This window comes from Rhyacophila brunnea, unplaced genomic scaffold (assembly GCF_057557595.1).
Source record: "Rhyacophila brunnea isolate RB1 unplaced genomic scaffold, BYU_Rbru_1.0 scaffold_15, whole genome shotgun sequence".
Taxonomy (NCBI): Eukaryota; Metazoa; Arthropoda; class Insecta; order Trichoptera; family Rhyacophilidae; genus Rhyacophila; species Rhyacophila brunnea.
Genome location: NW_028232806.1, coordinates 35911873 through 35935676, shown reverse-complemented (window position 1 = coordinate 35935676; position 23804 = coordinate 35911873). Strand labels below are relative to the sequence as shown.

At 30.6% G+C, this 23804-nt stretch overlaps 1 protein-coding gene across 1 annotated transcript in view; it reads right to left on the bottom strand.

Moving 5' to 3' along the window:
- Positions 1-23804, bottom strand: part of Poxn (paired box pox-neuro) — a 139864-nt gene that overhangs the window by 66400 nt on the left and 49660 nt on the right. Inside the window, exon 3 of the mRNA XM_085942915.1 lies at positions 3561-3781. Within this exon, the coding sequence (XP_085799041.1) occupies positions 3561-3781 (221 nt within the window). The remainder of the gene's footprint in view (positions 1-3560; positions 3782-23804) is intronic.

Here is a 23804-nt window from a genome sequence, read left to right as displayed (position 1 = left end):
AATTTCATCAAATATACATCCATCTATAGACACTTGTTGTCCCAGATAGATTTAGCTTTTCATCTGTTCGAGCTCAGTGCCATTGATGAGGATCTCTTTTTGGCCCGCAAAGAAGTTGAACATGACTTTCGTCTTTGTTATATTTATTTTCAAACCTACTTTGTTGCTTACTTCAGCGAGTTCCTGCACTCTGCTTTGGAGGTCTTCTGAGTCTTGCTTAATTGGAATTAATTACAAGTATATCCCTCTGAGGCGGACGAAACCGGTCCAGATATTAAATAAAATTGGAATAAGTACGATAAAAATTTGCGTTTTATTAAATTAAATTAATAATACAATGCATTTCCACTGTGAATTGACAGTTAAGACAATAATAGAAATACGTAAGCATATGATAAGTGTTATTACTACGTAGATTTTATATAAATGTTTGCCTATATGAAAGATTGTGTTTAAACCTATACCTAGCTTAACAAAATGCCCAACATGGACTAACTAAACCTAACCTAATGTAACGTATATTTTTGGATTTTGTCATGTTATGATTTTAATTAGCTGTGTTCTACTGAATTCATTAACTTGTCTAACACGTGAATAACTACGATTAAATTCCATATTTCGAAGTGATTTGACTATTCATATCTGTTCGATGAGATATATCTAGTCTGATCGCATTTTATTCATCATATGGTCCCTAAATTCCATCCATCGATACATATACGACATTACGAGTTTACCGGCACCTTTTTTATGAATTTAATATGTAGGTACATAGATAAAATATATTACATATTATTCAGGGCTCGAAATGGACCGAAGCTCACCGGAGCGCCGTTTCGGTTCGTGGAATCTGTAAAGTTATCGGTCCGTCTCGTGGTTAAAATATTTTGACCGTCTGAGCTAGATATGCCATATAACAAAAAATCTAGCACATTTATGTTTATAAAATACCCATAAAATTTGATAACCATGTTAATATCCTCAGAAAGTTTTCGAGCGCTCCGGTTCGTAAACTTTTCCATTTCGAGCGCTGAAAATTTTGATCGATACCCGGGTGTGGATTTAACATGGGGCTAAAGGGGCTATAGCCAAGGACCTCTGAATCAACAAAAGCCTCGAAGATTGAAAACTTAATAAAATACTGAGGGAAATAGTCTTTTTCCAGAAATTAAATACGAACACTACTTGAGTATAATTAATATGTTTGACCATATATTTAAAAATCTTTATCGAACATCGCATACAAATTTATTCTGTATTGCAAAGTCGTACTATGTACCTATCTAAAGACGCCACTGTTGCGTACGCGGTTTATAATGCTTAATAATTAGAATAAGAAAAGTATTTAACTTTGTTAGATTTTTGTTGTTGTATTAAAAAAAATAACTTAGGTATTATTTAAAAATGTTGACGCTTAGGCAACTCGATGTATGTCCAGGGTGTAAATAATAAAGAACAATTAATATATAACCAATAGAAAAAATCTTTTTTTGAAAAGAAAATTCGACACCCAGCAGGATCGAACTTGCGTCTCTCGGGATTCGCACCCACGCACATCGACCACAATGCTATACGTATCCTACCTAATTGTGACAAAATTAAACTAACGGCTGTTACAATATTCTCTGAAGCGCTTTACAAATTTAGTTACTATTGGCAATCGTAGGTATTAATTACTTTAATTACTAACCGATGTCACGGTTCACTCCAAGATTTTTTGTTGTAACTTATTTGAACCTGCTTATAGTTTAATTAATATAATATAGAATATGTCATACTTAAGCAACTCAGTAGAGATGAATAGAAGCTATTGCCATACTACATTAATTAAATAATTTATTATTAATTAGGTGCGTGACAATATAATCCATGTCACGTTCAAATAAAAAAAAACATAGACGAAACAAAAATTATTACCTACTAAACGTCATCCAGCTCGTTAATACACGATGTCTATTTATCGTTTAATTAACTATAATAGGGAAAAATAATATTGCGCTCTTATACCCTTGTTTGTAGAACAGAAAAATAAATTGTACACGCCAGAGTCTCGTGACTGCTTTTACTTTGTTTTTTTTAATCGACGTTACACATCTTTAATTAAATTGTTAATTGGAAAAATTCAGTTATAGCAGTTTACACAGCGATCCTTATCGACGATATGTCGACAGGTAAATTTCTGTCATAGTTTATATGTTGTTTACTCTATTTAGAAAGGCTTATAAATAATTTTGAGAGTAATAGTGGGATTACATGACATTCGTTATGTCATTATCGAGTTATCGACGTTACCCTTCGTGTCCTTCAATAAGTTAGTATGAAGTTAACTTATTATGTTACAGATATGGGAATATAATATAATTCTTCACCTCAATATTTCAACTAGATAACTTAGGTCAGTGATGGTGAACCAATGGCACGCGACTGTTTTATTTTGAAGACAAAAAAAAATACTTATAATAATTTTAAAAAATATATTTTTTTCATAAAAAAGGTTTTCAAATAAATATAATACCTACTTATAAGTACTTATATGATATTAAAAAATAATTACAAGATAAAAAGAATTTTTTATATACTTACAACGTTTTTAAATTTTCTGTTGAACCATATAAACTTGACTTGACTAGCTTAAACGATCAAAAAAAATTGTACTTGACATGTCATATTGATTTCTATAGTAACGCACGTATATATTTATAATTTAGTTGCTAGGACCCCAGACCCCCTGGCAACCAATAATGGTGTCGAAATAACTTTTCATACAAAACAGAATTAACTGAACATGAATTCAATTCTGCTTAAAGATGGCTAAAAGTATTTAAAAAAATGCATTGTCATCGTGTTCTGATATATTCTAAAAGTTTCAATTACGAATACTACAAGGACAATTAAAAATAAAAATATTTAATCAACAAACGTGATAAAATTTATCTATCATTCAAAATATATAATGGCGGCTTGTTATTTTTCCTCAAACATAGTCACTAAAAATGGAAAACCATTCATTGATGGAGAATATGATATGAAAGAAACGTGGTTAAAATGATCCCACGATCCTTTTTAAAATTTTTAAAATAAGAAAAAAAATAAAGGTACTTATGCTAGAAACACAATGAAAGATAGAATCTCAAGAACTCGATAATTGTAACTTTAAAACTTTTTTAACACAATTCTTAAAAACCATTTTTTTTTAATTTTTCATGCTTAAAAAACTGCTCGGCACGTCAGAAAGTCGAAAAATAATATTTGGGAAATTTCGGCACGCGTACGTGAAAAGGTTCGGCAACCTTGTTGGGTTTTGATATTGTTTGGAGTTAATTGTAAAAAATCGTTCTTGTATTTTTAACACTCAGTGGCTGTTTATCATGCAAATAAATATGTACCAGATTAAATAACATTATAAAAACCACGTCATAAGTAAATCAAATTACCTAATTGAAGTAATAGGGTAACGGACAGTTTTATTTTCTATTATTTGTATGTTTAGTCTTTTATAATATTACTTTATGTAATCTAAAACTTTTAAGATTATTTTCCATGTCTACTTTTTTTCTTACCTTAGTCTTGCTGCCTCCAATTGATCCTGGCCGGATTGATCCCGTCTCGTAGAACCTGGTGAGGATCTTCGAGACGCATCCATGCGAGACCAAGAGTTGTCGGGAGATATCGCAAGGTCGGACTCCCATCACAGCCAGCTCGACGATGCGCCGACGGACGCAGTCAGGGAGGGGGCGCCCGTTCACGAAAACGCCCCCTAGCTGATTAACCCCCGCTTGTCCTATAATTAAAAAAATGTATTATTTAATTATTATAAATTGCAGTTAAATCGATATGTATAATTATTCATTGTTGATACTTGATGGAAAGGCATCGTCTTCATTATCGTGCAGCATGTTTAATAAATGGTGCTGATGATACAAATGTACACTAGAATTTCTAATAATTATATCACCCATACACAATAACCATTTTTTTACCATGTTTTTATTAGCTCGTATTCTTGTTTGTCCCGTACAGATTTTTTCTTGTTTGCCCAAGATTTTTAACTAACTTCCCGACTAGCTAGACATTTGAAACTCTTAGAATATATTATCAGAACTCGACATGAATGCATTTTTTAATACTTTTGGCCATCTTTAAGCAGAATTGAATTCATTTTCAATTAATTCTGTTTTGTATGTTTCGGAAAAAAATCGTTAAAATTAATATTTACTACTCACTATTATTGGTTGGTAAGTGGGTCCTAGCAACTAAATTATTAATATATACGTGCGTTACTTTGGAAATCAATATGAAATGTCAAAATGACATTTCAGTATTCTATATTTATTAATACATAGTATTGTCAAGTTTATATGATTAAACAGAAAAATTAAAAACGTGGTATATAAAAAGTTCTTTTTATCTTGTAATTGTTATGTATGTACAACACGTTGAATTACCCCATAGGTGAGCATCCCGTCAGTGGTTATAGCTATAGTCAAGTTTTCATAACCAAAATTAGACAGTACGGGCATGTGACAGTACGTGACGTGATCATAATGTAATTGCAGCTTCATTTGCAAATAACTATCGCCAATCGTAAAATTTCATATAGGTATATATTATTTCTCTTCCTCAGCTCATGATAATAGATCTATATCAGCTGTCTAAAGGAAAAAATAAACAGAGGGAAATTTTCTTTCGAAATTAAACCATATACAGTAATTTTTATTGTTTAACATGTAACATAATAATGATACAAAACATATTATAATAATTTAATGCTATTTTGGATAAATAAAAATTAGGGTCACTATTGACTTGTTTATATTTATTTTTTCCGTTGAACACATTTAATGGCAACTTTTGGGGTCATTAGACGAATTATTAATCAGTGGGGTACATTTTGAATTTATAAATTACTAGATACGAGTACTACATACAAATATAATTTTGGGTAACATACGACAATGTGAAATATGTGAAGTCGTAAGTCGTAGTCGTAGAAGTGTAGGTCTCTTCTGCTTTTGAAACACTTTTGCCTGTTATCGCGAGGGATGGTTTCCAATCCTCAATGAATTTGAATTTATTTGGGGCATGTCAATTATCTACGTGGTGGCAGCCATAATTTATTCTGGATCGGAACTATTTCCTCGTGGCAAGTTTATCAGGCACCATTAGCAAGGGGTGCAAGAAATGCGCTTCCCAAAGACGTAGACATTTTCGGCGACGTGCTATGTATTTTGTATTCGAAATTTTATTGTTCTGTATAAAACTGTATTTAAGTATATTTTTATTTTTTATGATTATTATTAAGTATTATTATTATTTCATATTTTTATGACGTGACTTTCGATCGGGGTTGCCACGAAAAGAAAAAAAACAATAAATAAATTAATATAATCTTGAAGATACAAGAAAAACCAATCGTGTAAATGCGTTATTGTACGTGAATTGAATATATCATAATCTCATTGCTACAGATTCACCAAAGCTGTCAAACTAATTTATATAAATAATATAATATATTAAATACGAGAATCTCTAATAAATAAATTAAAAATAATTACAAGATAAAAATAACTTTTTAAATACCACGTTTTTAAATTTTCCGTTGAATCATATAAACTTGACAATTCTATGTATTAATAATTTAGGACAATTAAGGCAATTGTCAACAAATATTGCTATTTTGCAACAAACAAACAAACAAATATAGAGTACTGCAATGTCATTTTGATTTCCATAGTAACGCACGTATATATTAATAATTTAGTTGCTAGGACCACTCCCTTAGCAACCAATAATAGTGGATTGGATTACGGATTTCTTCTGAAATAACTTTTCATACAAAACAGAATTAACTGAAAATGAATCCAATTCTATTTAAAGATGGCTAAAAGTATTTAAAAAATGCATTGGCATCGTGTTCTGGTATATTCTAAAAATGTCTAGCTAGTCGGGAAGTAAGTTAAAAATCGATTGCAAGATTTGTACTGGATAAACAACCACCGACAACCAAACGACAAATAAGAATCCGAGCTAAGAAAAACGTAGTAATAATATTAATAATATCGAGCGAAAGTACTTGATGGAATTTGAATTCAATATATAAACGTACATCCACATGCATACATCCACATACATATCCACATACATGCATATAAATGTATCTGTAAATGTTGTATATCAATACCATTACATCATAATATAGTCTCGTATGTAAACCATCATATTATAAGATATAGCAATGGGCTATTAGGAAAGCTAAGTTGATCATTCAAGATAGGCAGGCTCTGCAACTGTGCTTTATTTATATGAGTGTACACAGTACCTGGAAATGCCAAAATGCAAAACCCGGGTCGCAGAAAACGACCGAAATAGAATAATACAAAACTTAAATCAATTACAATTTTAAAATAATATATTTTATATAAATGAAAATTAACTAGAATACATAATATCTCAAAGAGAGAACAATCATTGGACAAATAAGAAATAAGATGCTTAGGTACATTATTTTAATAAATTATTTAAATTACAGAATTCTTAATATTTTCTGTTTACTTCATGGTTGTAACTCATTAAGTAAGCTGTGAACTCTAAATATTCAAGGGAGGTACTTTAATCCATAGTATTAAATTGCAATGGCGAAGGGTGGAGGTAGGCTGTTAAGATTCGACATAAATAGTGCACACTAAACTTTTTCAGTCAACCGTATTTGTTTTCATTGAACTAAGACTACAATGTATAGATAATGTTTGTTAGTTTTTAAAATTCAATTAAACCCTACGAAAACCAAGCCATAATAAATAATAGTCAAAAAATACTCGTCTATCTATAAAATATCTAAAATTATGCATTATTCATTAATCATTGATAACTTTGAATATTTTGTAGATAGTATGTATATTTTTTTTATTTATTATAGTTTCGTTTAGGCAGGGCGTAATGAATTTAAAAAATGAACCAACAATTTGTGTTCCTAATATGTATTCTTAATTCAACGAAAACAAATAAGTATGAATAAAAAAGTGTGCACAATTTTGCCGTACCTATCGACCAAAATATACCAAAACTATTATGGTTTGGCTTAGGCAGGTTTTAATTGATTTTTAAAAACTAATCAATACTATCTGTAAATTGTAGTCTTAGTTCAATGAAAACAAATACGCATGACTAACATAGTGTAATGTTCACTATTTATGGCGGATCTTAACAGCCTACCTCCATCCTTCGCTACTGTTAAATTGTGTTCGTGTCCGAACAAAGCAGTCAATATACAATTATTAGATTTTCAATTTTCTTCAACGTCCATGATAAAAGTCATTTTTGAAAAACTTTATAAATCTATCAGCGCTTGCAATTGTCTGAGTACGTTTGGTTGAAGTTTTTTTTTAAAGTCGTAATTACTATTCAACAGTAATGGGTAATTATAAATGTGAATTCTTTTCGTCATATTTCGATACTAAGCTATTTCTTACCCGTTGAAAGAAGCAGCTGTTGAACGAATTTCAAAAATAAAAACACATCGTATCTTTAATATTAATTAAGTATTCCTAATTAGTGTTAGAAATAATCAAACGTAAACTGGTTTAACACATTTTGAATTAAATGGCGAACGATTAATAGTTATACACTATGCATATAATTTTAATTATTTGGTCATGACTTAATCTATTTATAGGAATTAACTTATCACGTTTAATTGAGCGTATTAGTAAAGTTGGGAAGTCAGTTACCTACCTTCTTTAAACTAAGTTTATTAATACGAATGTCTGTACTACGTCTTGGCCAAATAATTGTCATATCCAGTACCTTCCAATAGTAAATTTGGGTTGTAAATGGATCTTGTTTGCAAACCCAATCTGCATTCCGACCATGTCCGATCCTAATAGGATCAAATGGGCCTCCAGGTGGAGGTTTGTATTAACAAATTTTAATTTTACGGGAAATGGATGTCAACCACTTGCTCAACCTATTAAGTTCACCATAATCTAACTCAAACACAAATTAAAAAACATATGTGTACTTGCCAGACCCAGGATTCGAACATGGTACCCACGACGCTTTAGGCCGATGCATAAGCCATGCGGCCATCGTGAGGTTGCATGATATAGTCTTTTCCAGGAAACTGAAATACCTAACGAGTGTGGATTAACAGTCAACCGATCTCGAGTGTGGAAGAATATGAGATACACTTAAACACGTGTCAAGAATACGCCTGTTCTTCATTCTGACAACTGCTCTCGGTTTATGCACTGACGCTCATTCAATATTGGTGTATTTAAAGGTTGCAGCATACACTATTTCACATTAGAGACATGTTTAGTTTATTGGTAAAATCACTGTCGATGAAAAAATTACATTTCACAATGAATACAACATTTTTTTAGAATTATCATCCCTTCCGCAAGATATAAATTTCCAGGGTTTGTAAGGCGGTTTTATAGGCTCTGGCCGAATTCTAATCAGCAATAGGTACTCGATGCGGGTAAGCAAATGATTTCCAATAAGGCATTTTTGTAAGCCGGTAGGTACATTCTTTTGAATTAGAGTAGTTTGCGTAGCAAATTTCATCTAGAAAAAAAATAGTATGATTTTTAAAAAGGCCTTCATGGGCCCTGGATTCCGACAATATGAGGTCTTGTGCAATATAAGTCTGCCACGACTGCGATTCTACCAGATTAGTAAAATTTAGTCAATAATGTAAATTTGTAAAATCTATGTTTAGCATTCTCATTTCTGTTTTCATATGTTGGATACAGTTTAATTAAATTAACAAACCAATATTCTTATAATACATATTATATAATTTTAACTCAACACTCAATTTTATACGCTCAGTGAGCTTTTGAAAAGTCATAGTCATTAATATGTATCTGTTTACCGAGAGCAATACCTATCATATTAATAATATTTTCTATAATGTCTGAGGGTCTAAGTTTGCACATTTTATTACCAATCATATACCTCTTTCTAACATGCACTCTGCCAGTAATTCAAACACTATCATCATCATCATCCTGAATCTATCCACTGCTGGATGAAGGCCTCTTCAAGCTGTTTCCACTTCTCTCGGTCCTGTGCGTTGCGTTGCCACGTACTTCCGCAGAACTTTATCATTTCATCGATCCAGCGGCCTCTAGGTCTTGCGGACGTGTACCTCTTGGATACGACTGGATGACTAAATTCGTCCAACGATTGTCCCTTCTTCGAACTATGTATCCAGCCCATTTCCATTTGAGGTTTTTTGCAAACTCTATTACATCGCAAACCCTTTTCTGTCTTCTTATCAACTCATTCCTCTTTTTGTCCTTTCGCGTTATGCCCAGCATGCATGTTTCCATACCGCGTTGTGCTACTCTAAGTTTCTGGATCTCTCTTTTACTTAAGGTCCATGTTTCACACGCATATGTGATTATGGGAAGCACACACTGGTTGAACACTTTGCGTTTTAGGCACAGTGGAAGGTCACTTTTGAAGACATTATTCAGGCGGCCAAAAGCACTCCAGCCTAGCTTTACTCTACGAACAATTTCATCAAATATACATCCATCTATAGACACTTGTTGTCCCAGATAACAGAAACACTATAGGTAGAGTATATTATGTTTCATAACTTCGCACTCCGGATCTAGGATGAAAATGAAATAATATATTGTAAAAATATATTTTTTACATATTAAGTTATCTATTTATTTATTTGTTACTACATTTATATTAATACAAGTGAATATCATTTGATCTAATTTTATGTGAAGGTATAGTAAAAAGTGCAAAGTTATAAAACGTACACCCTATAAAGTAACAAAGTATTTTCAATGTCACTAAATTGCGAATACTTTCTTATTTGCAATTATCTAAATTAAATAGATTTCTTCTTGTTAAAATTGCTCATGTTCATGTAGCAGCCAAGTCAATTGGTCTCAAATTTTGACTGCAAAGCGAAAATGTGCAAAAAATCTTACAAAATAGCTTTCTCGAATGCTTTCGGGTCGTTCTAATTACATACCGACCGTAAAAATTAGATCAGCATGTCAACCCTGTGGGTATGAAGAATTTGCTAACGATTTCATTTGGCCATAGGAAAGGAGTTGCCAAATAATTGAATATATTATTTTAATTCTAATGGATTTAAGTTTTATACTATTCCATTTGAGTCATTTTAGCGACCCGGGTTTCGCCTTTCGGTATCTTCAGTCACTGTGTACACTCACCAAAAGGCAAACAAACAGACAACGAGCACTATTAACTCCAACTTATACTAAATAACTAAATGATTATGGAATAATTATATTTCTAAAAACTACGCCTTTACGTATGACAATATTATTTCACATACGGCGGGAATCAGTACTGGCGGTCTACTGGATAAGAAGCTCTACTAATGAGGTTCGATTGTCGTCATACTTTTGTATGTATTTTAAATAATGTAATAATGTTCAGTAGGTACCAATTTCGTTTGCTTACAACTTTGCCAACATATTCACATACGGAGTTTTTTTTTTAAATCGTGAAAACGTGAAGTTAAAATTTTTGGTAAGGTGTAAATTTATAAAAAATATACAATTGTTTTTAGAAACTTCTTGGAAAAATGGTAAAGACCCCATAGTCAATTTTAGACATCATAACAGATTAAAAATAGAATTCAGATAGGCTATACCCCAATACCCTATATTTATAAGCAGGGTTTTTAATATCTGAGTGTCCTACAAAAATGAACCACACAATATAGACGTGTGTATTGCAACCTTCAAATACACCAATATTGAATGAGCGTCAGTACATAAACCGAGAGCAGTTGTCAAATCGAAGGACAAGCCTGTTCTTGACATGTGTTTAAGTTTATTCCATATTATTCCACACTCGAGATCGGTTTCCTGTCACTCCACATCCGTTAGGTATTTCACTTCTCAATAATTCTGTGTTCCTTGATTTTAGATATAATAGTAAAAAAAAGTAAAAAGTACTTACATAAATGAGAACTGACTAAATTCCAAAACTAATTCAAAAGATAATTCATATATAATATTAAGATAATTATAATATATATAATTCATATATTATATTCAGATAATTCATATATAATATTAAGATTATTGCTAATAATTTAAAACGTCACATTTAATTAATTGAATAAACTTGATAACACCTGTAAGACAAAGCTGAGCTTTTTTTCTTTGGTGCAGTAAAGTTGGGCACTGTGTCAATTGGAAAGGTATTCAATGAACATTCATTCCAGGAACGAGTGCCAAGAAACAAAAATAAAATATACCCTCCAAAGCATTGTACTTGATTGCAGAGTAATCATCATTTCATTGCGTTTTTTAATCAACTGCTCTTATTATACTTTTATTTAATTATAAATCCAAGACTTTCACAACATGACATAATTTCTGCCCAATACTAAATAGGGAGCGATGGACTCTCATAACTATATTTAAACAGCATAACCAGTAAATCGACCTCCAAAAACCTCACGAAATACTAAACAAAAAAACAACACAAGAAAACTACTTAAAAAAATCTTACTATAAAGAAAATTAAAGACATAAATTGAGGAACATAATTAACTCCACATTCAATTAATTGACGCTTTGACCTTGTACGAAAAATCAAGGCCATGATTACTAAGCTTAAAGATCAAATAAATGAAAGCAGTATTAGAAAAAAAATATAGAGAGTAAATACAAAAAAATATATATATAAAGAATATGGAAATATGCCGGTTGAGCTACGATATTTGGACCCTATTTTAAGAATTTAGGTCCACTTAAACTTATCCTCACCTAGGCGGAATATATCAATATCCGAAGCAATTTGGTTAAGAATTTCAGGTTTTTGTTATGAATAGATTCTAAATAAAGATATAATAGTATATATTTTTTACTTTACTTTTCTCATTTTTGGCAAAATTGGACAAAGAACACCAATTTAATTAATTTATAATTCTGCTCATATTGAAATTATTATTAAATAAATCGAATATGTTTGGCAATACAACTGATTCGCATTAATTTCGTAAATCAACATTATTATACAATCCACAATATACATTATGATATAAGTTAAGTAGCCGATGTGAGTAATCATTTTGTTTAAAAACCATCAAAGCTCTTCATAAATAAAAAATAAGGAAAAAAATCTTTAATCACTTGACAAGGTGCATGAACAGTGTGCAAAAAAGGATGATTTTCAGGTCCTCATAAAGTCATTAGTGCACAAAAAAGTGAATTAAGGCTGAAAAAATTGCATCAAATCCGGAGGCTATATGACTTCCGGTATCCCAAATTAACTGATATTCGTCTAACGGAGCTTTTTAAAACTTCAAAGCTTTGAAATTGAATAATATATTTTGTTAGTTTGACAGTCGTTGTTTTATAGAAAGTAAAATGATAATAACTCTAATATTTTTACTGGGTAAAAGATTTTTAGCGATTAATGATTTTATAGTAGTTTCAAATAACTACGTTTCTTCGGTTATTTTATGAATTCTTCTTGAAGATTTCTTGAAATAATACAATCTTTGCAATATTTAAATTAATGGTATAACTAACTTGATTAATAATATATTATTTCAGAATTAAGAATTTATCGTTCGTCTGCGTGTAGTCTGAATATAATATAGATATGGATAACACTCGCCCGGCATTTAAAAGATGTGTGCTCAAATATCACTTAGTCCAAGATTTTTTTTAAATTATTCTATGAGACATACTGAAATTTTTCATAAATTATGTATTTTCAATTTTTAAAGTAGGTACTACGTTCTCAAATCTAATGTAATTATATGAAATCTTTAATAAAAAACATTTTTAATAATCAATAATTTTACTTAACACTAAAATAATCAATTTGGTGAAAATTTTTAAACCATAGACATAAATAAGTGGGCACTCATCTACCACTATATAATACTGCCTTGCTAAGTAAAAGTACAGTATTTATGGATTTAGTGAAATGAGAACGTAAGTTTTAAAATAACTTTTTTTCTTATATTTGGTAAAATTATTGGATTGTTTTAATGCAATCTCTTAAAAAACAGTGTATAATTAGAGATTAAGTCAAAACAATCCAATAATTTCACATAATATAAGAGAAAACGTACCTAGTTTAAAACTTGGGTTCTCATTTCACTAAAACCAAAAACACTGTCTTTTTAATAGCAAAGAAGCATAGATATATTATTTTTCTCAATACATCTTGATTTATAAATAATTACAAGATAAAAAGAACTTTTTATATACGTTTATAAATTCTCTGTTGAATTATTATGCTCAATATGCTCAAACTTGTACTTGATTATGGAGTAAATAAAAAACAAACAAACAAACAAATATAGAATACTGAAATGTGATTTTGACATTTCACTTTGATTTCCATAGTAACGCACGTATATATTAATAATTTAGTTGCTAGGACCCCAGACCCCTAGCAACCAATAATGCTGTCGAAATAACTTTCCATACAAAACAAAATTAACTGAAAATGAATTCAATTCTGCTTAAAGGTGGCTAAAATAATGCCTTGGCATCGTGTTCTGATATATTCTAAAAGTTTCAAATGTCTAGCTAGTCGGGAAGATAGTTAAACATCGATTGCAAGATTTTTACTGAATAAACAACCACCGGACAAACAAAAATACCAGCTAAGAAAAACGTGGTACCTAATAATAAAAAGCCGTGATATATTTTTCATCTCGACGAACAAAAACTAATTCAAGCCATAAAATATGTTAAAATCAGTGACTAGTGAATAATTTAGTTTATGTAATATACGTTTTATAAATTATATCACAATGACACGAGCCTACCTGTGTACGTAGGTATAAAAAATAATATGGACATTCCATTCATATGGGCAGATGTTTTTTCGGCAGTTATAAGTAATTCGTCCCCTAATGATTATGGAGACATAATCGACCAGCAAGTAAAGCTTAAATTGTGATGGATTCTGTATTACAATAATTATCATCTTGGTCGTAATAATTAGTAAACGGTCTACCTTAATTATATAAATTTAAAAATAATTGTTCTCATGTAAGCAAGACAGTTATATCCATCACAATAAATATTTGTATAATGTTTTTACGTGATTTTTATTTAAATCTATATATGAGACGTATAATTTCAAAACAATACATTCATGTCAACAAACCGTTTACGATATCCTGGGTTACGGGTTTGAATTCCATTGTCGTTTAATTTAATAAAACGCATTTTTTTGTAGTACTTATTCCACTTTTAATCAATAAATTAGGACCGGTTTTATCCACCTCAGAGGGACATTTCCAATTGTTTCCTGAAAATGTCCCTCCGAGGCGGACGAAACCGGTCCTAATTTATTGATTAAAAGTAGAATAAGTACTACAAAAAAAATCGTTATATTAAATTAAACAACAATACAATGCAGTTCCACCATGAATCGACAGTTAACAAAATAAAAGAAAAGGTTTGAATTCCGGCAAATTCTCATGCTAATTTATTATGTTTAGACTGAGAATATAATAAATTAAACAAGTGGGTAACATGAATCCTCGAAAAAAAATCTGTTTAGAAACCTCTTTGTCAGGCGGCCAAGAATTGTAGCGTGTCCGGAAACTTGTACATATACAGTTCGCCGTATTATACTTCACCGTGAAATCTTGTATCGGAAATATAAATGGCCGTATATTAAAGACCGTCCATCTTCTTTGGGTCATATAGTACTTACATAAAATTCATGTCTAAATAAAACACGCTTTTTGTTAGTTTACACTTTACAGGAAGCCAGCAGTAAACAAATTTTGAAAATAGCCGATATACTGGATTATTTGTTAGGTTAGGTAAGGTTTTCAATCTTGAGTTCATGAATTCTGCCAAAATCAGCTATGGGAATTGAATAATATTCATATTGAATACTATGGTACAGTGAAATGTTTTACTTACAATTTACATGTAGCCGGATTGTAGTGCCAATGAAAAGCAAAAAGTAATTATATTATATAGAATATGGATTTAAAGATAAATGTCATAAAATTTTGCATAAAAGACAGCAGAAAATAATATATTCAGATTTGAAAAAATGGATTTTATCGATTTTGATTGTAAGTTATAGATTTACTACATTCAGAATTTCATGGATCTGGATTTAATTTTATTTTGAAAATATGCAATTAATCTAGGTTATTGCAATATATCGTACTTATGCCATTGATTGGTCGTATCAAAATACTCAACTATGATAGAGGCAGCATGAATTTAGCTATATTTTGAGTCTAGTAGATTTAGGGCAATTTTAAACTAAGGCTGATTTTTCGAAGGCTATATATTTTAATTAAATTACTTTTTAACAACAATTTTTATTTAATATAATATGCACTTAGTGATTGTATAGAACTACATTAATACCTTGAAGAATTAAAAAAATGCGATTAGAAAGGTTTTGATTATGATGATAATAATATTATATAGGCTATGAAAAAAATGCTATGTTAAGCCGGAACCAATTTGGAAGTAGAAAAATATAACCCCAGCGACTTAAATGCGTCTAGTAAGATATTTTGTATATATTATGTATATTATATGCCAGTGAGACTTAGAGCAAAGCAACAGAGATAAATATATTTAAAACATGTTACTAGAGGCGGATGCTGAGTTTGATGACCAAACGGATGAATAAGTCTATCGTCAACTCCACATTCTAGGAAGACTATCTTCGGTTTCTCTATTTCAAAATCCGTAAAGAATACTTCTTGGGAAAACTTATGATAAATAATTAAGTTGAAGATTACAGAGACCGAAAAAAATATATATCCGCCCCTTAGTTGGAGCATATGGACACCACGTGGCGCCTTCAAGAATCCCTATCGCTTGGTAGTATTCTTGCTTCGTTACAGGTCAAACCAGCATCTCGTAGCTTTGCATATACACTATATAGATAATATTTAGCAGCCTTCCAGGACGCCGGAATCCGGTCGGCTTGAAGAACAGGCAATTCAGGTTGAGGTTCTCTTCTGGCAACCGCAGCACGTGGCCGAGCGAGGTCCAACGTCGCCTTTTCACTCTCAGCGTAATAAGAGGCTGCTTGGTGCGTTCTCTTATCTCCTCGTTGCTCCTAAAGTCATAACACCCCACCGCATACCCAGTATCCGTCCCAAACATCTGTTTTTGAAGCTAAGTAGACGGAAAAAGACATAGCGTCTTCCAAATGGACGTACCAAATCAAGAGTGTCACGGATTTTACAACTATAATTAAAATCCTAATAAAAATTTAATTGAAACTCTGTATGTAGAAGTTGTCGACAATAAATAATTGACTATGACAGTCACCAGTCAAAATTTTACCTGTAAATTATGACCCACGTTTTTATACTACTTATCCATCCGAAAGTAATTAAAAAATATCGCAACAATATCAAAGCAAATATTTGACCGATGTAAAACTAGATGAGAGGTACATAAATTTAATTCCCATGTTCTTATATTGTCATTAGCGAATACAAAATATATTTGGGGGCACGCTTTTGAGGCACCTGCCCTTTGATAATTTATTAATTCGGCGGTGGCCAACTCAGTCATCAACGAGCTTTGATGATCACCTGTGCATACGCAGTGGAGGCGTAGTTTTTTATTTTTTATATAGGAAACATTTCGCAACATAATTAAATTATTTTTTTATCACAGCTTTAGAAAAATACATATTATAAAATATCGTATAAAGAAATATAATATCGAAAGGGACTGAAACACACACCTATTACATTTCAAGCGGTGAAATTCATTTATATAGCAACATATACATTATTTAATAATCACACAACAAAAACAACAACTATGCATTTGATAATGCAATCTGTTATTATCGGTGATTTTTTTTTTTAATTTTAAATATTATCTCTGTAATTTTAATAAAAAAAATAATATTAATACGAGAATTTTCTAACCATAATATTGGCATAGGTACCTATATTATTATTATTAATTTTACAAGGTCATGAAATTATTGGGCCTATACTCGTAACTTATTTTTGTATGGAAATAAGTGATTACCGCCGCGTTTCTGAGAAATAATAATGAGCATGCTGCATACACTAATAACATTCAAAACAACCTGATCATATTCAGTTTATTGTGATATTTTCAGAGTTTAGCTGAATATTATAGAACTGATATATTATGCATTACTAAATTATATTGCAGTTATTTTATAATTATATCCAAGGGTGTATTGTTAATATTCACATTTATTATAATCATTTACCTCAATATAATAGGTAGGTAGTCTTTGCCTTTGTGTCATATCAACGTATTCTTCAATTATTGTTGGTACATAACTAAAAATTATTGATAAATACTGTAAAATCGTTTATACCTGCACGTGAGTTACAAGTAAATAGCGTAATAATACAGTATATTATCAAAAAATGACAGTCAATGCTTCAAATACTTTTAAGCCGTATAATATAAAATCAGGGATCGAAATGGACCGGACCGCCTTTCCGGTTCATGATATTGTTAAATTATTGCTCCATCTTGTTGAAAACATAAATTGACCATCTGAGCAAGATAGGCCATATGACAAAAAATATAACATACCTACTTGGTTTTTATAAAATACACATAAAATTTGAGGTTACATGTAAGTTGTACGTATGCAGTTCATCGTAGGACACTTATTTGAAAATTTCACCGTGGAATACATTTGTACGTATCTTACAAAATGCGGCGATAGTTTGCAAATAGTACTGTTCTACGAAGAACTCGTCATTTGATTAAATGTTACAAGAGCTCATGTTTCACGTACCTACTGCAACGCACGAATAAGTGTCCTGCGGTGAACTGTTTACGTACAAATTTCCGGATAAGGAAAATTTCATAACTATGTTAATATCTTTAGAAAATTGTCGGGCGCACAGGTTCGTAAACTGTTCCATTTCGAGCGCTGAATAAAATATAATGTTATATAAAACAAACGTTATATGTATATAGTACAAACATTCTATGTTGTCAACCTTACACTACACCCGGTGCAGGAACGCCACTGTCAAGCGTACGTAGGTAAGCATCCTGGTTCGCTATTTTGATTTAATGCCCACCTTTTAAGGGAATGAGCGATTTGCTAAATCCATTAAGAATACGGCCTCACAAATAACGGAGCTTTCAGACAATAAAACTTACACTTGGATAACTACGCACTATAAATTCTGTTTTAGTTCTTAGTTAATCGTAATTCGATGCTATCTCTTGATTGAGTTTTCAAACGTGCTGAATTGTAAGAAGAATAACACATAGATTCTAGACAGCAGTGGCGATGGGTGACTTTTCAAAAGAGGTAGGCTGTGGAGATCCGTTAAAAAGAACACATTTGTCAGGTATACTTATGAGAAATAAGAAGATAATACGATATTACTACTAATGAATAGGTGCCAATGATACACTAATTTAATGAAACTTCAAAAACTCACTGACGACATAAAATTAAGCGATCAATTTAAATTAAGTACGTATTTTTTCAAAACATTTATACACATCAACAATCATCAGATAAAAGTTCTTTTTATTTTTAAAAACAGTCTATATTTATTAATATTCGATTAAACACCATAGAAATATATTTTTAAAATTGTCTAATTATTAATTATTTAGTTTTAGGCTCTGCGATCGAAGCTTACCTTAGTTTGTACAATTCGATAGACTGGGCGGGGCTACGTAACGTAAAGTCCATATGAAAAAATTGAGAATTATTTGAAAAATATTCCGACCTTTATTTACGTCAAGACAGATGGCGCGCTGAGGTATATTTTTTAAAACTTTTGCAGATTGTTTTGTAATTATCTGTGTAATAAATTCCTACACATACGGCATCTCTCGTTGACAAAATAAATCATTTTATAGAACATATTATAATCAAGTGATTATATACATAACTCAATATGCAATTAAAAAATATTTTTCTTAAGAAGGTAGGCTTCAAATAATCGCCTAGTATGGAGTCTTCGCCACTGCTAGGCAGTACACTGCAGGTTGGACGGAGATATTATACAGTTACAGGAAACGTACAGGATATTAGTGGGTGTGTACATACATAGACAGAGTAATTAAAATGTTATAAGAAGAGGTGTTAAAAGTCTTGGAGCGCTGATTAACTATAATATTTTAATACCCCCCCCCCTACCCGCAGTGATTTAATTTCCGCACCAACATGTTTAAAACAAAACGTTCTTCCAATACATAGTTACAAAAATAATTGTACTGGTTTTAAATTTTCTTACCACTTCAACCTTACTACTCGACATGTCGCGTCTTTGCAGAATCTCTAAAGAAACATCAACGAAAGGGCAAGTACCAAACCTGTCTTTGCGTATCAGGTATAAATAATATTATATCGTTAATGTATTAGTAATATTACGATTATCGTAATTATTATAACCAAAACTAAGTATCTTTCAAATGTTATTTTATAAGTAATAGCAATTTTATAACGGATTAGTTTGATAGAAATGAGTTAGACTTGACCCAGGCATGACGAATTATTTGAAATTCATTTGCAATATAAACCGTAGACCTGAGTAATTTTAAATTAAAATTTATTATAATTTGTTTAATTTAAAAATGTATATTAATCGTTATTTAATTCGTACAAATAATTAGTATAAAGATAATAAACAGTTAACAAAATAAAGGAATAAACTACTTGTCTGATATTATTTCGAAATATTTAACTTTAATAGCGTTTTGACTATTAAACTGACTAAATTATTATAAAAAAAAATTAAAGCCAATAATATAATTAATACCTCCCATATCGTATTAATTGATATTGTTATACTATCCACAATATTAATAAATTATGATTCCTCTCTAACAAAATTGAGGCCCAAGGAAACTACCCCCTACTTAGGTATGACCTGGTCGTAACCACAATAATATAGTCTTCGGAACCGAACCATTAACATTACCTCTCTTTAGACAGCTCTCGTACTCCAGTGCGCAAGGCACCGGCCTTTCAATCCAGGGGCTTTGAGTTTGATTCTCGGCGAGGTCACAATAATATATCTAAGTATGTGATTTTCTCAAAGCCTGCGTGCTTGTGAATGTTTCTCTTCTATTACACTACTGTCACTTAGTCTCGTGGTTTGTTGTAGTGTTAAGTTTAATAATTTATATGTACATATATGATTATTATATATATTTTAGACCATAAAATATCTCTAAAATGGTAAATATTATTGATAATATTCCTTTTGATAAATTATTAACAAAGCAAAGGCCATGGTAAACGTACCTACATCAGATATAAAAAAAACAATGTTTTATAAAGTAGCCTCAGAGTAGATTTTCACAAAGCGTTGGACCGGAGCTCGGAGCAGGATTACGGAGCAGTGGAGCAATGGGGTTTTACTTGGAGCAGGAGCGGAGCCGGAGCATAGAAACTTTGTACTGCTCTACTGCTCCGGATGTTTTTTTATTATTAAATTTTCGTCCTATAATCCAATGAAAATATTATATTTGACACTTGCAACACTGGAATTATTTGAAATATGATAACACTGCCGAGTGATAAACAATCTAACTTTTTTAACAGACAGGCAGATAATGAAAGACGATTTTATGTCGGCACTTTTGTTTAATAGAATTAATCATGAGAAGTACGAATAATAACCTTAACCTTATTTTAAAACTACTTATTTTAAAAAAAATAGTATTTGTATACATAATACGTATTAAAACTTTTAACCCGAAGCGGAGAAGACCCTGAAGCGATGCTAGAGCAAGTATTAGGTCTCGGAGCGGAGCAACTAAAAAAAGGGTCTGCTCCAATGCTCTGGATTTTCAGTCGAGAAGTCTCAAATACGCTATATGAAGTATCAAGAAGGACGCAAGGATTCTGTTTTGTTGAGAACTGAAGAAGAGGTCCAAGTGATGCAGTGGAGAAGACTAGTACCCTAATTGAAGGATTGCCCCAACAAAGGAGTAGAAAAACCTATTGAAAAACTTTCATTTTTATTAATTGATGACGAGATAGGTAGGTATACTGCAAAAACTTGATTCAAAACGTTTCAACATATCGGTATGTAGATGCACTGAATATTTATTTAATCCGTGAAATTTATAGATTATGAAAACAAAACCAAAAACATATTTTTGAGGTAAAAACCGTATTGCAGGGATAAAAATAATTTTGGTAGTGAAAGCTAAAAATAGAAAACCACGTCATAAAATGAGTATGTTTAGCTAAAAGTACGTTAAGGTTTGTTGTTAATCGAGTTTAATTTCACGGTAAATTTATGCGTGATTTTAATGAAATACCTAATTAAATTTTATCTTTAACAATTTTACAGACATACATACCTACATACATAAGTACATTATATTTATAATATAAATTAATAAAGTCCGTATTTCACCATATAATAAACTACAATTTTCAAAAGGATTTAAAATAATGTACATACATAATTTTTTATGTATTTAATTAAATTTTATAGTAAAATTGATATATATTTTTTTATTTAATGTACGAATTATACAAAAATTCTTTTTTTTATCTTCAAAAGAATTTATTAAACCATATTTAAATGATAACAACAAGTATTAAATAATATGTAATAGTAAGAACGTTCAACGAATGTGCATTTATTCAAATTTAGATTTAAAAAAAATATTTTTTCTATTCTTCTTTACTATGTTTTTAAAACGTATAAACGAAATGAAAATGTAAAAGAAAACAAATTTTCATGTTGCTCTCATTTGTTCCCTATTTATTGCAGTTCATATTATATTCTATACACATGGCTGCTATCGTCGGCTATCGAAGGTAGTTTATCATATTCATGTATTGATGTAGGTATTATAATATTTTACAATAAGTTAGCCGTTTAAACTGTCAAAACTGTCTATCTCGCTCTAAAAGTTAACACAGCCAATAGAGGTGCTGTTAAAACATACAACTTTTTGACAGTTCAAACGGTTAGCTTATTGTAACAATTAATATTCTCAATACATACATATGATAAACTACCGTCGATAGCTGCCGATAACTGCCGATAGCAGACTTGTGTAAAGAATTGATATGCAGGAGGTTGTGATCTTCATTTTGTTACTTTACATAAGGGAAAAAAGGATTTTAGATTGTTTAAATTTTAACGGGGGCAACAATCAATGCTTAAACAATCTCTGTTTTCAATTTTTTTTTATATGATGCGGATTAATCAACTACATGTAATTGGTAATTTTATTTTCCAAACATTCAGATATACCGTACCGGGTATTTTAGCAGTATCTTAGTAATATAGTAGTAAATCCAGAAACAACTGTGAGTAGTGGTCCTTAATAAAATAAACTTATATATTATAATATAACTTATAAATTTTCAATAGCAAAAATAGTACTATGTACAAGTCGTTAATGAAGAGGATAGTAGGCTTTAGTTCGATTTAATTATGCTAGTAAGATAATATATAATTTTGCCAATATAGTAAACAAATGACAGTAATTCTCTTAAGAATATACTACGATATATTGAATATGTCATAAAATAGTAAAATCTAACAAATATTATCATGCATAAATGATCGAACTCCCACAATATTCTACTACCATGTAATACTGGCTTTGGTAATAACTTCCCTCGGTTAGTGATTTTACGACCTGACTCCATGAATTCAAACTCTTTTGCAGATTTTATGATCCTTTGCCCGAGTCGAGAGATAAACTTTACTGAGATTGCTACTGACATCGAATTACCCTCTAGAATCTAGATAGAAGGATATTATAAAGTCTTTAGTTTTTTTACTGGCCACTCCCAATATGTATACTAATAAGTTTTGAGCTACTCGACTTCTTACAAAGCTTATTGTGTAAAAAAAATGTACCAAATCAACTGATTAAAACGACATACTCGTACTTTTAAAGAATTTAAATTATGGGAGTCGAATCGAAATACTTATATATAAGTATTAACAAAAGAATAATAATTATTATAAAAAGTATTATAGTCATGGCCATTTAATGTATCAAAATATGGCTTTATTCATATTTTTAATCCGTTTATTCTATTAATATAAAACATAACTTTAATATAAAATATTATTTTATATTATATTATGATGACGACAGATTGATTTCTAGGAGAAAAAAATTAAAAATTACATAAAAATCACTTTATTATTCACAATTATTATTCATTCTCAAAAATAATACAAATTCTTAATGAACTATTTTTTTTATTCAACGAATAATTCACAAGATTTAAGAATGCAACATTATAATTATGTATGTTCAATAATTAGAATGTTATATTCTTAAATCTTGTGAATCAGGTATTCATTGAATAATAAAAATAGTTAATTAAAAATTATTAGCAAGTTCAAGTAAATTACAACAAAAAATCTTGGAGTTATCCATGATGTCGGTTAGTACCAAATTAAAGTAATACCTACTTTGATTTAAAATACAAAATCCGATCACCAATAGTAGCTCAATTTGGAAAGTGCTTGAGAGAGTATTAAGCGCCATTAGTTAAAATTTGTCACAATTAAGCATGACGCCTTTAGTATAGTGGTATATGTGCATGGGCGCGAAACCCGAGAGATACAGGTTCGATTCCCGGGGTGTCTTACTTTTTTCAAAAAGATTTTTTCTATTGGTTATAATATATTTTCTCTGAAATGTTTTCAAAATTATATATGTTCACAAATTCCTAATTTTAGTCCTTTATACAGTACGTCGTTGCCTAATATATATGCAAAAATATGAGCATACATAATAATGTGTTTAACTTTAAAACCATTCATTTATAAATGATCTAATACGGAGTTGTTTATTTTATAAAAA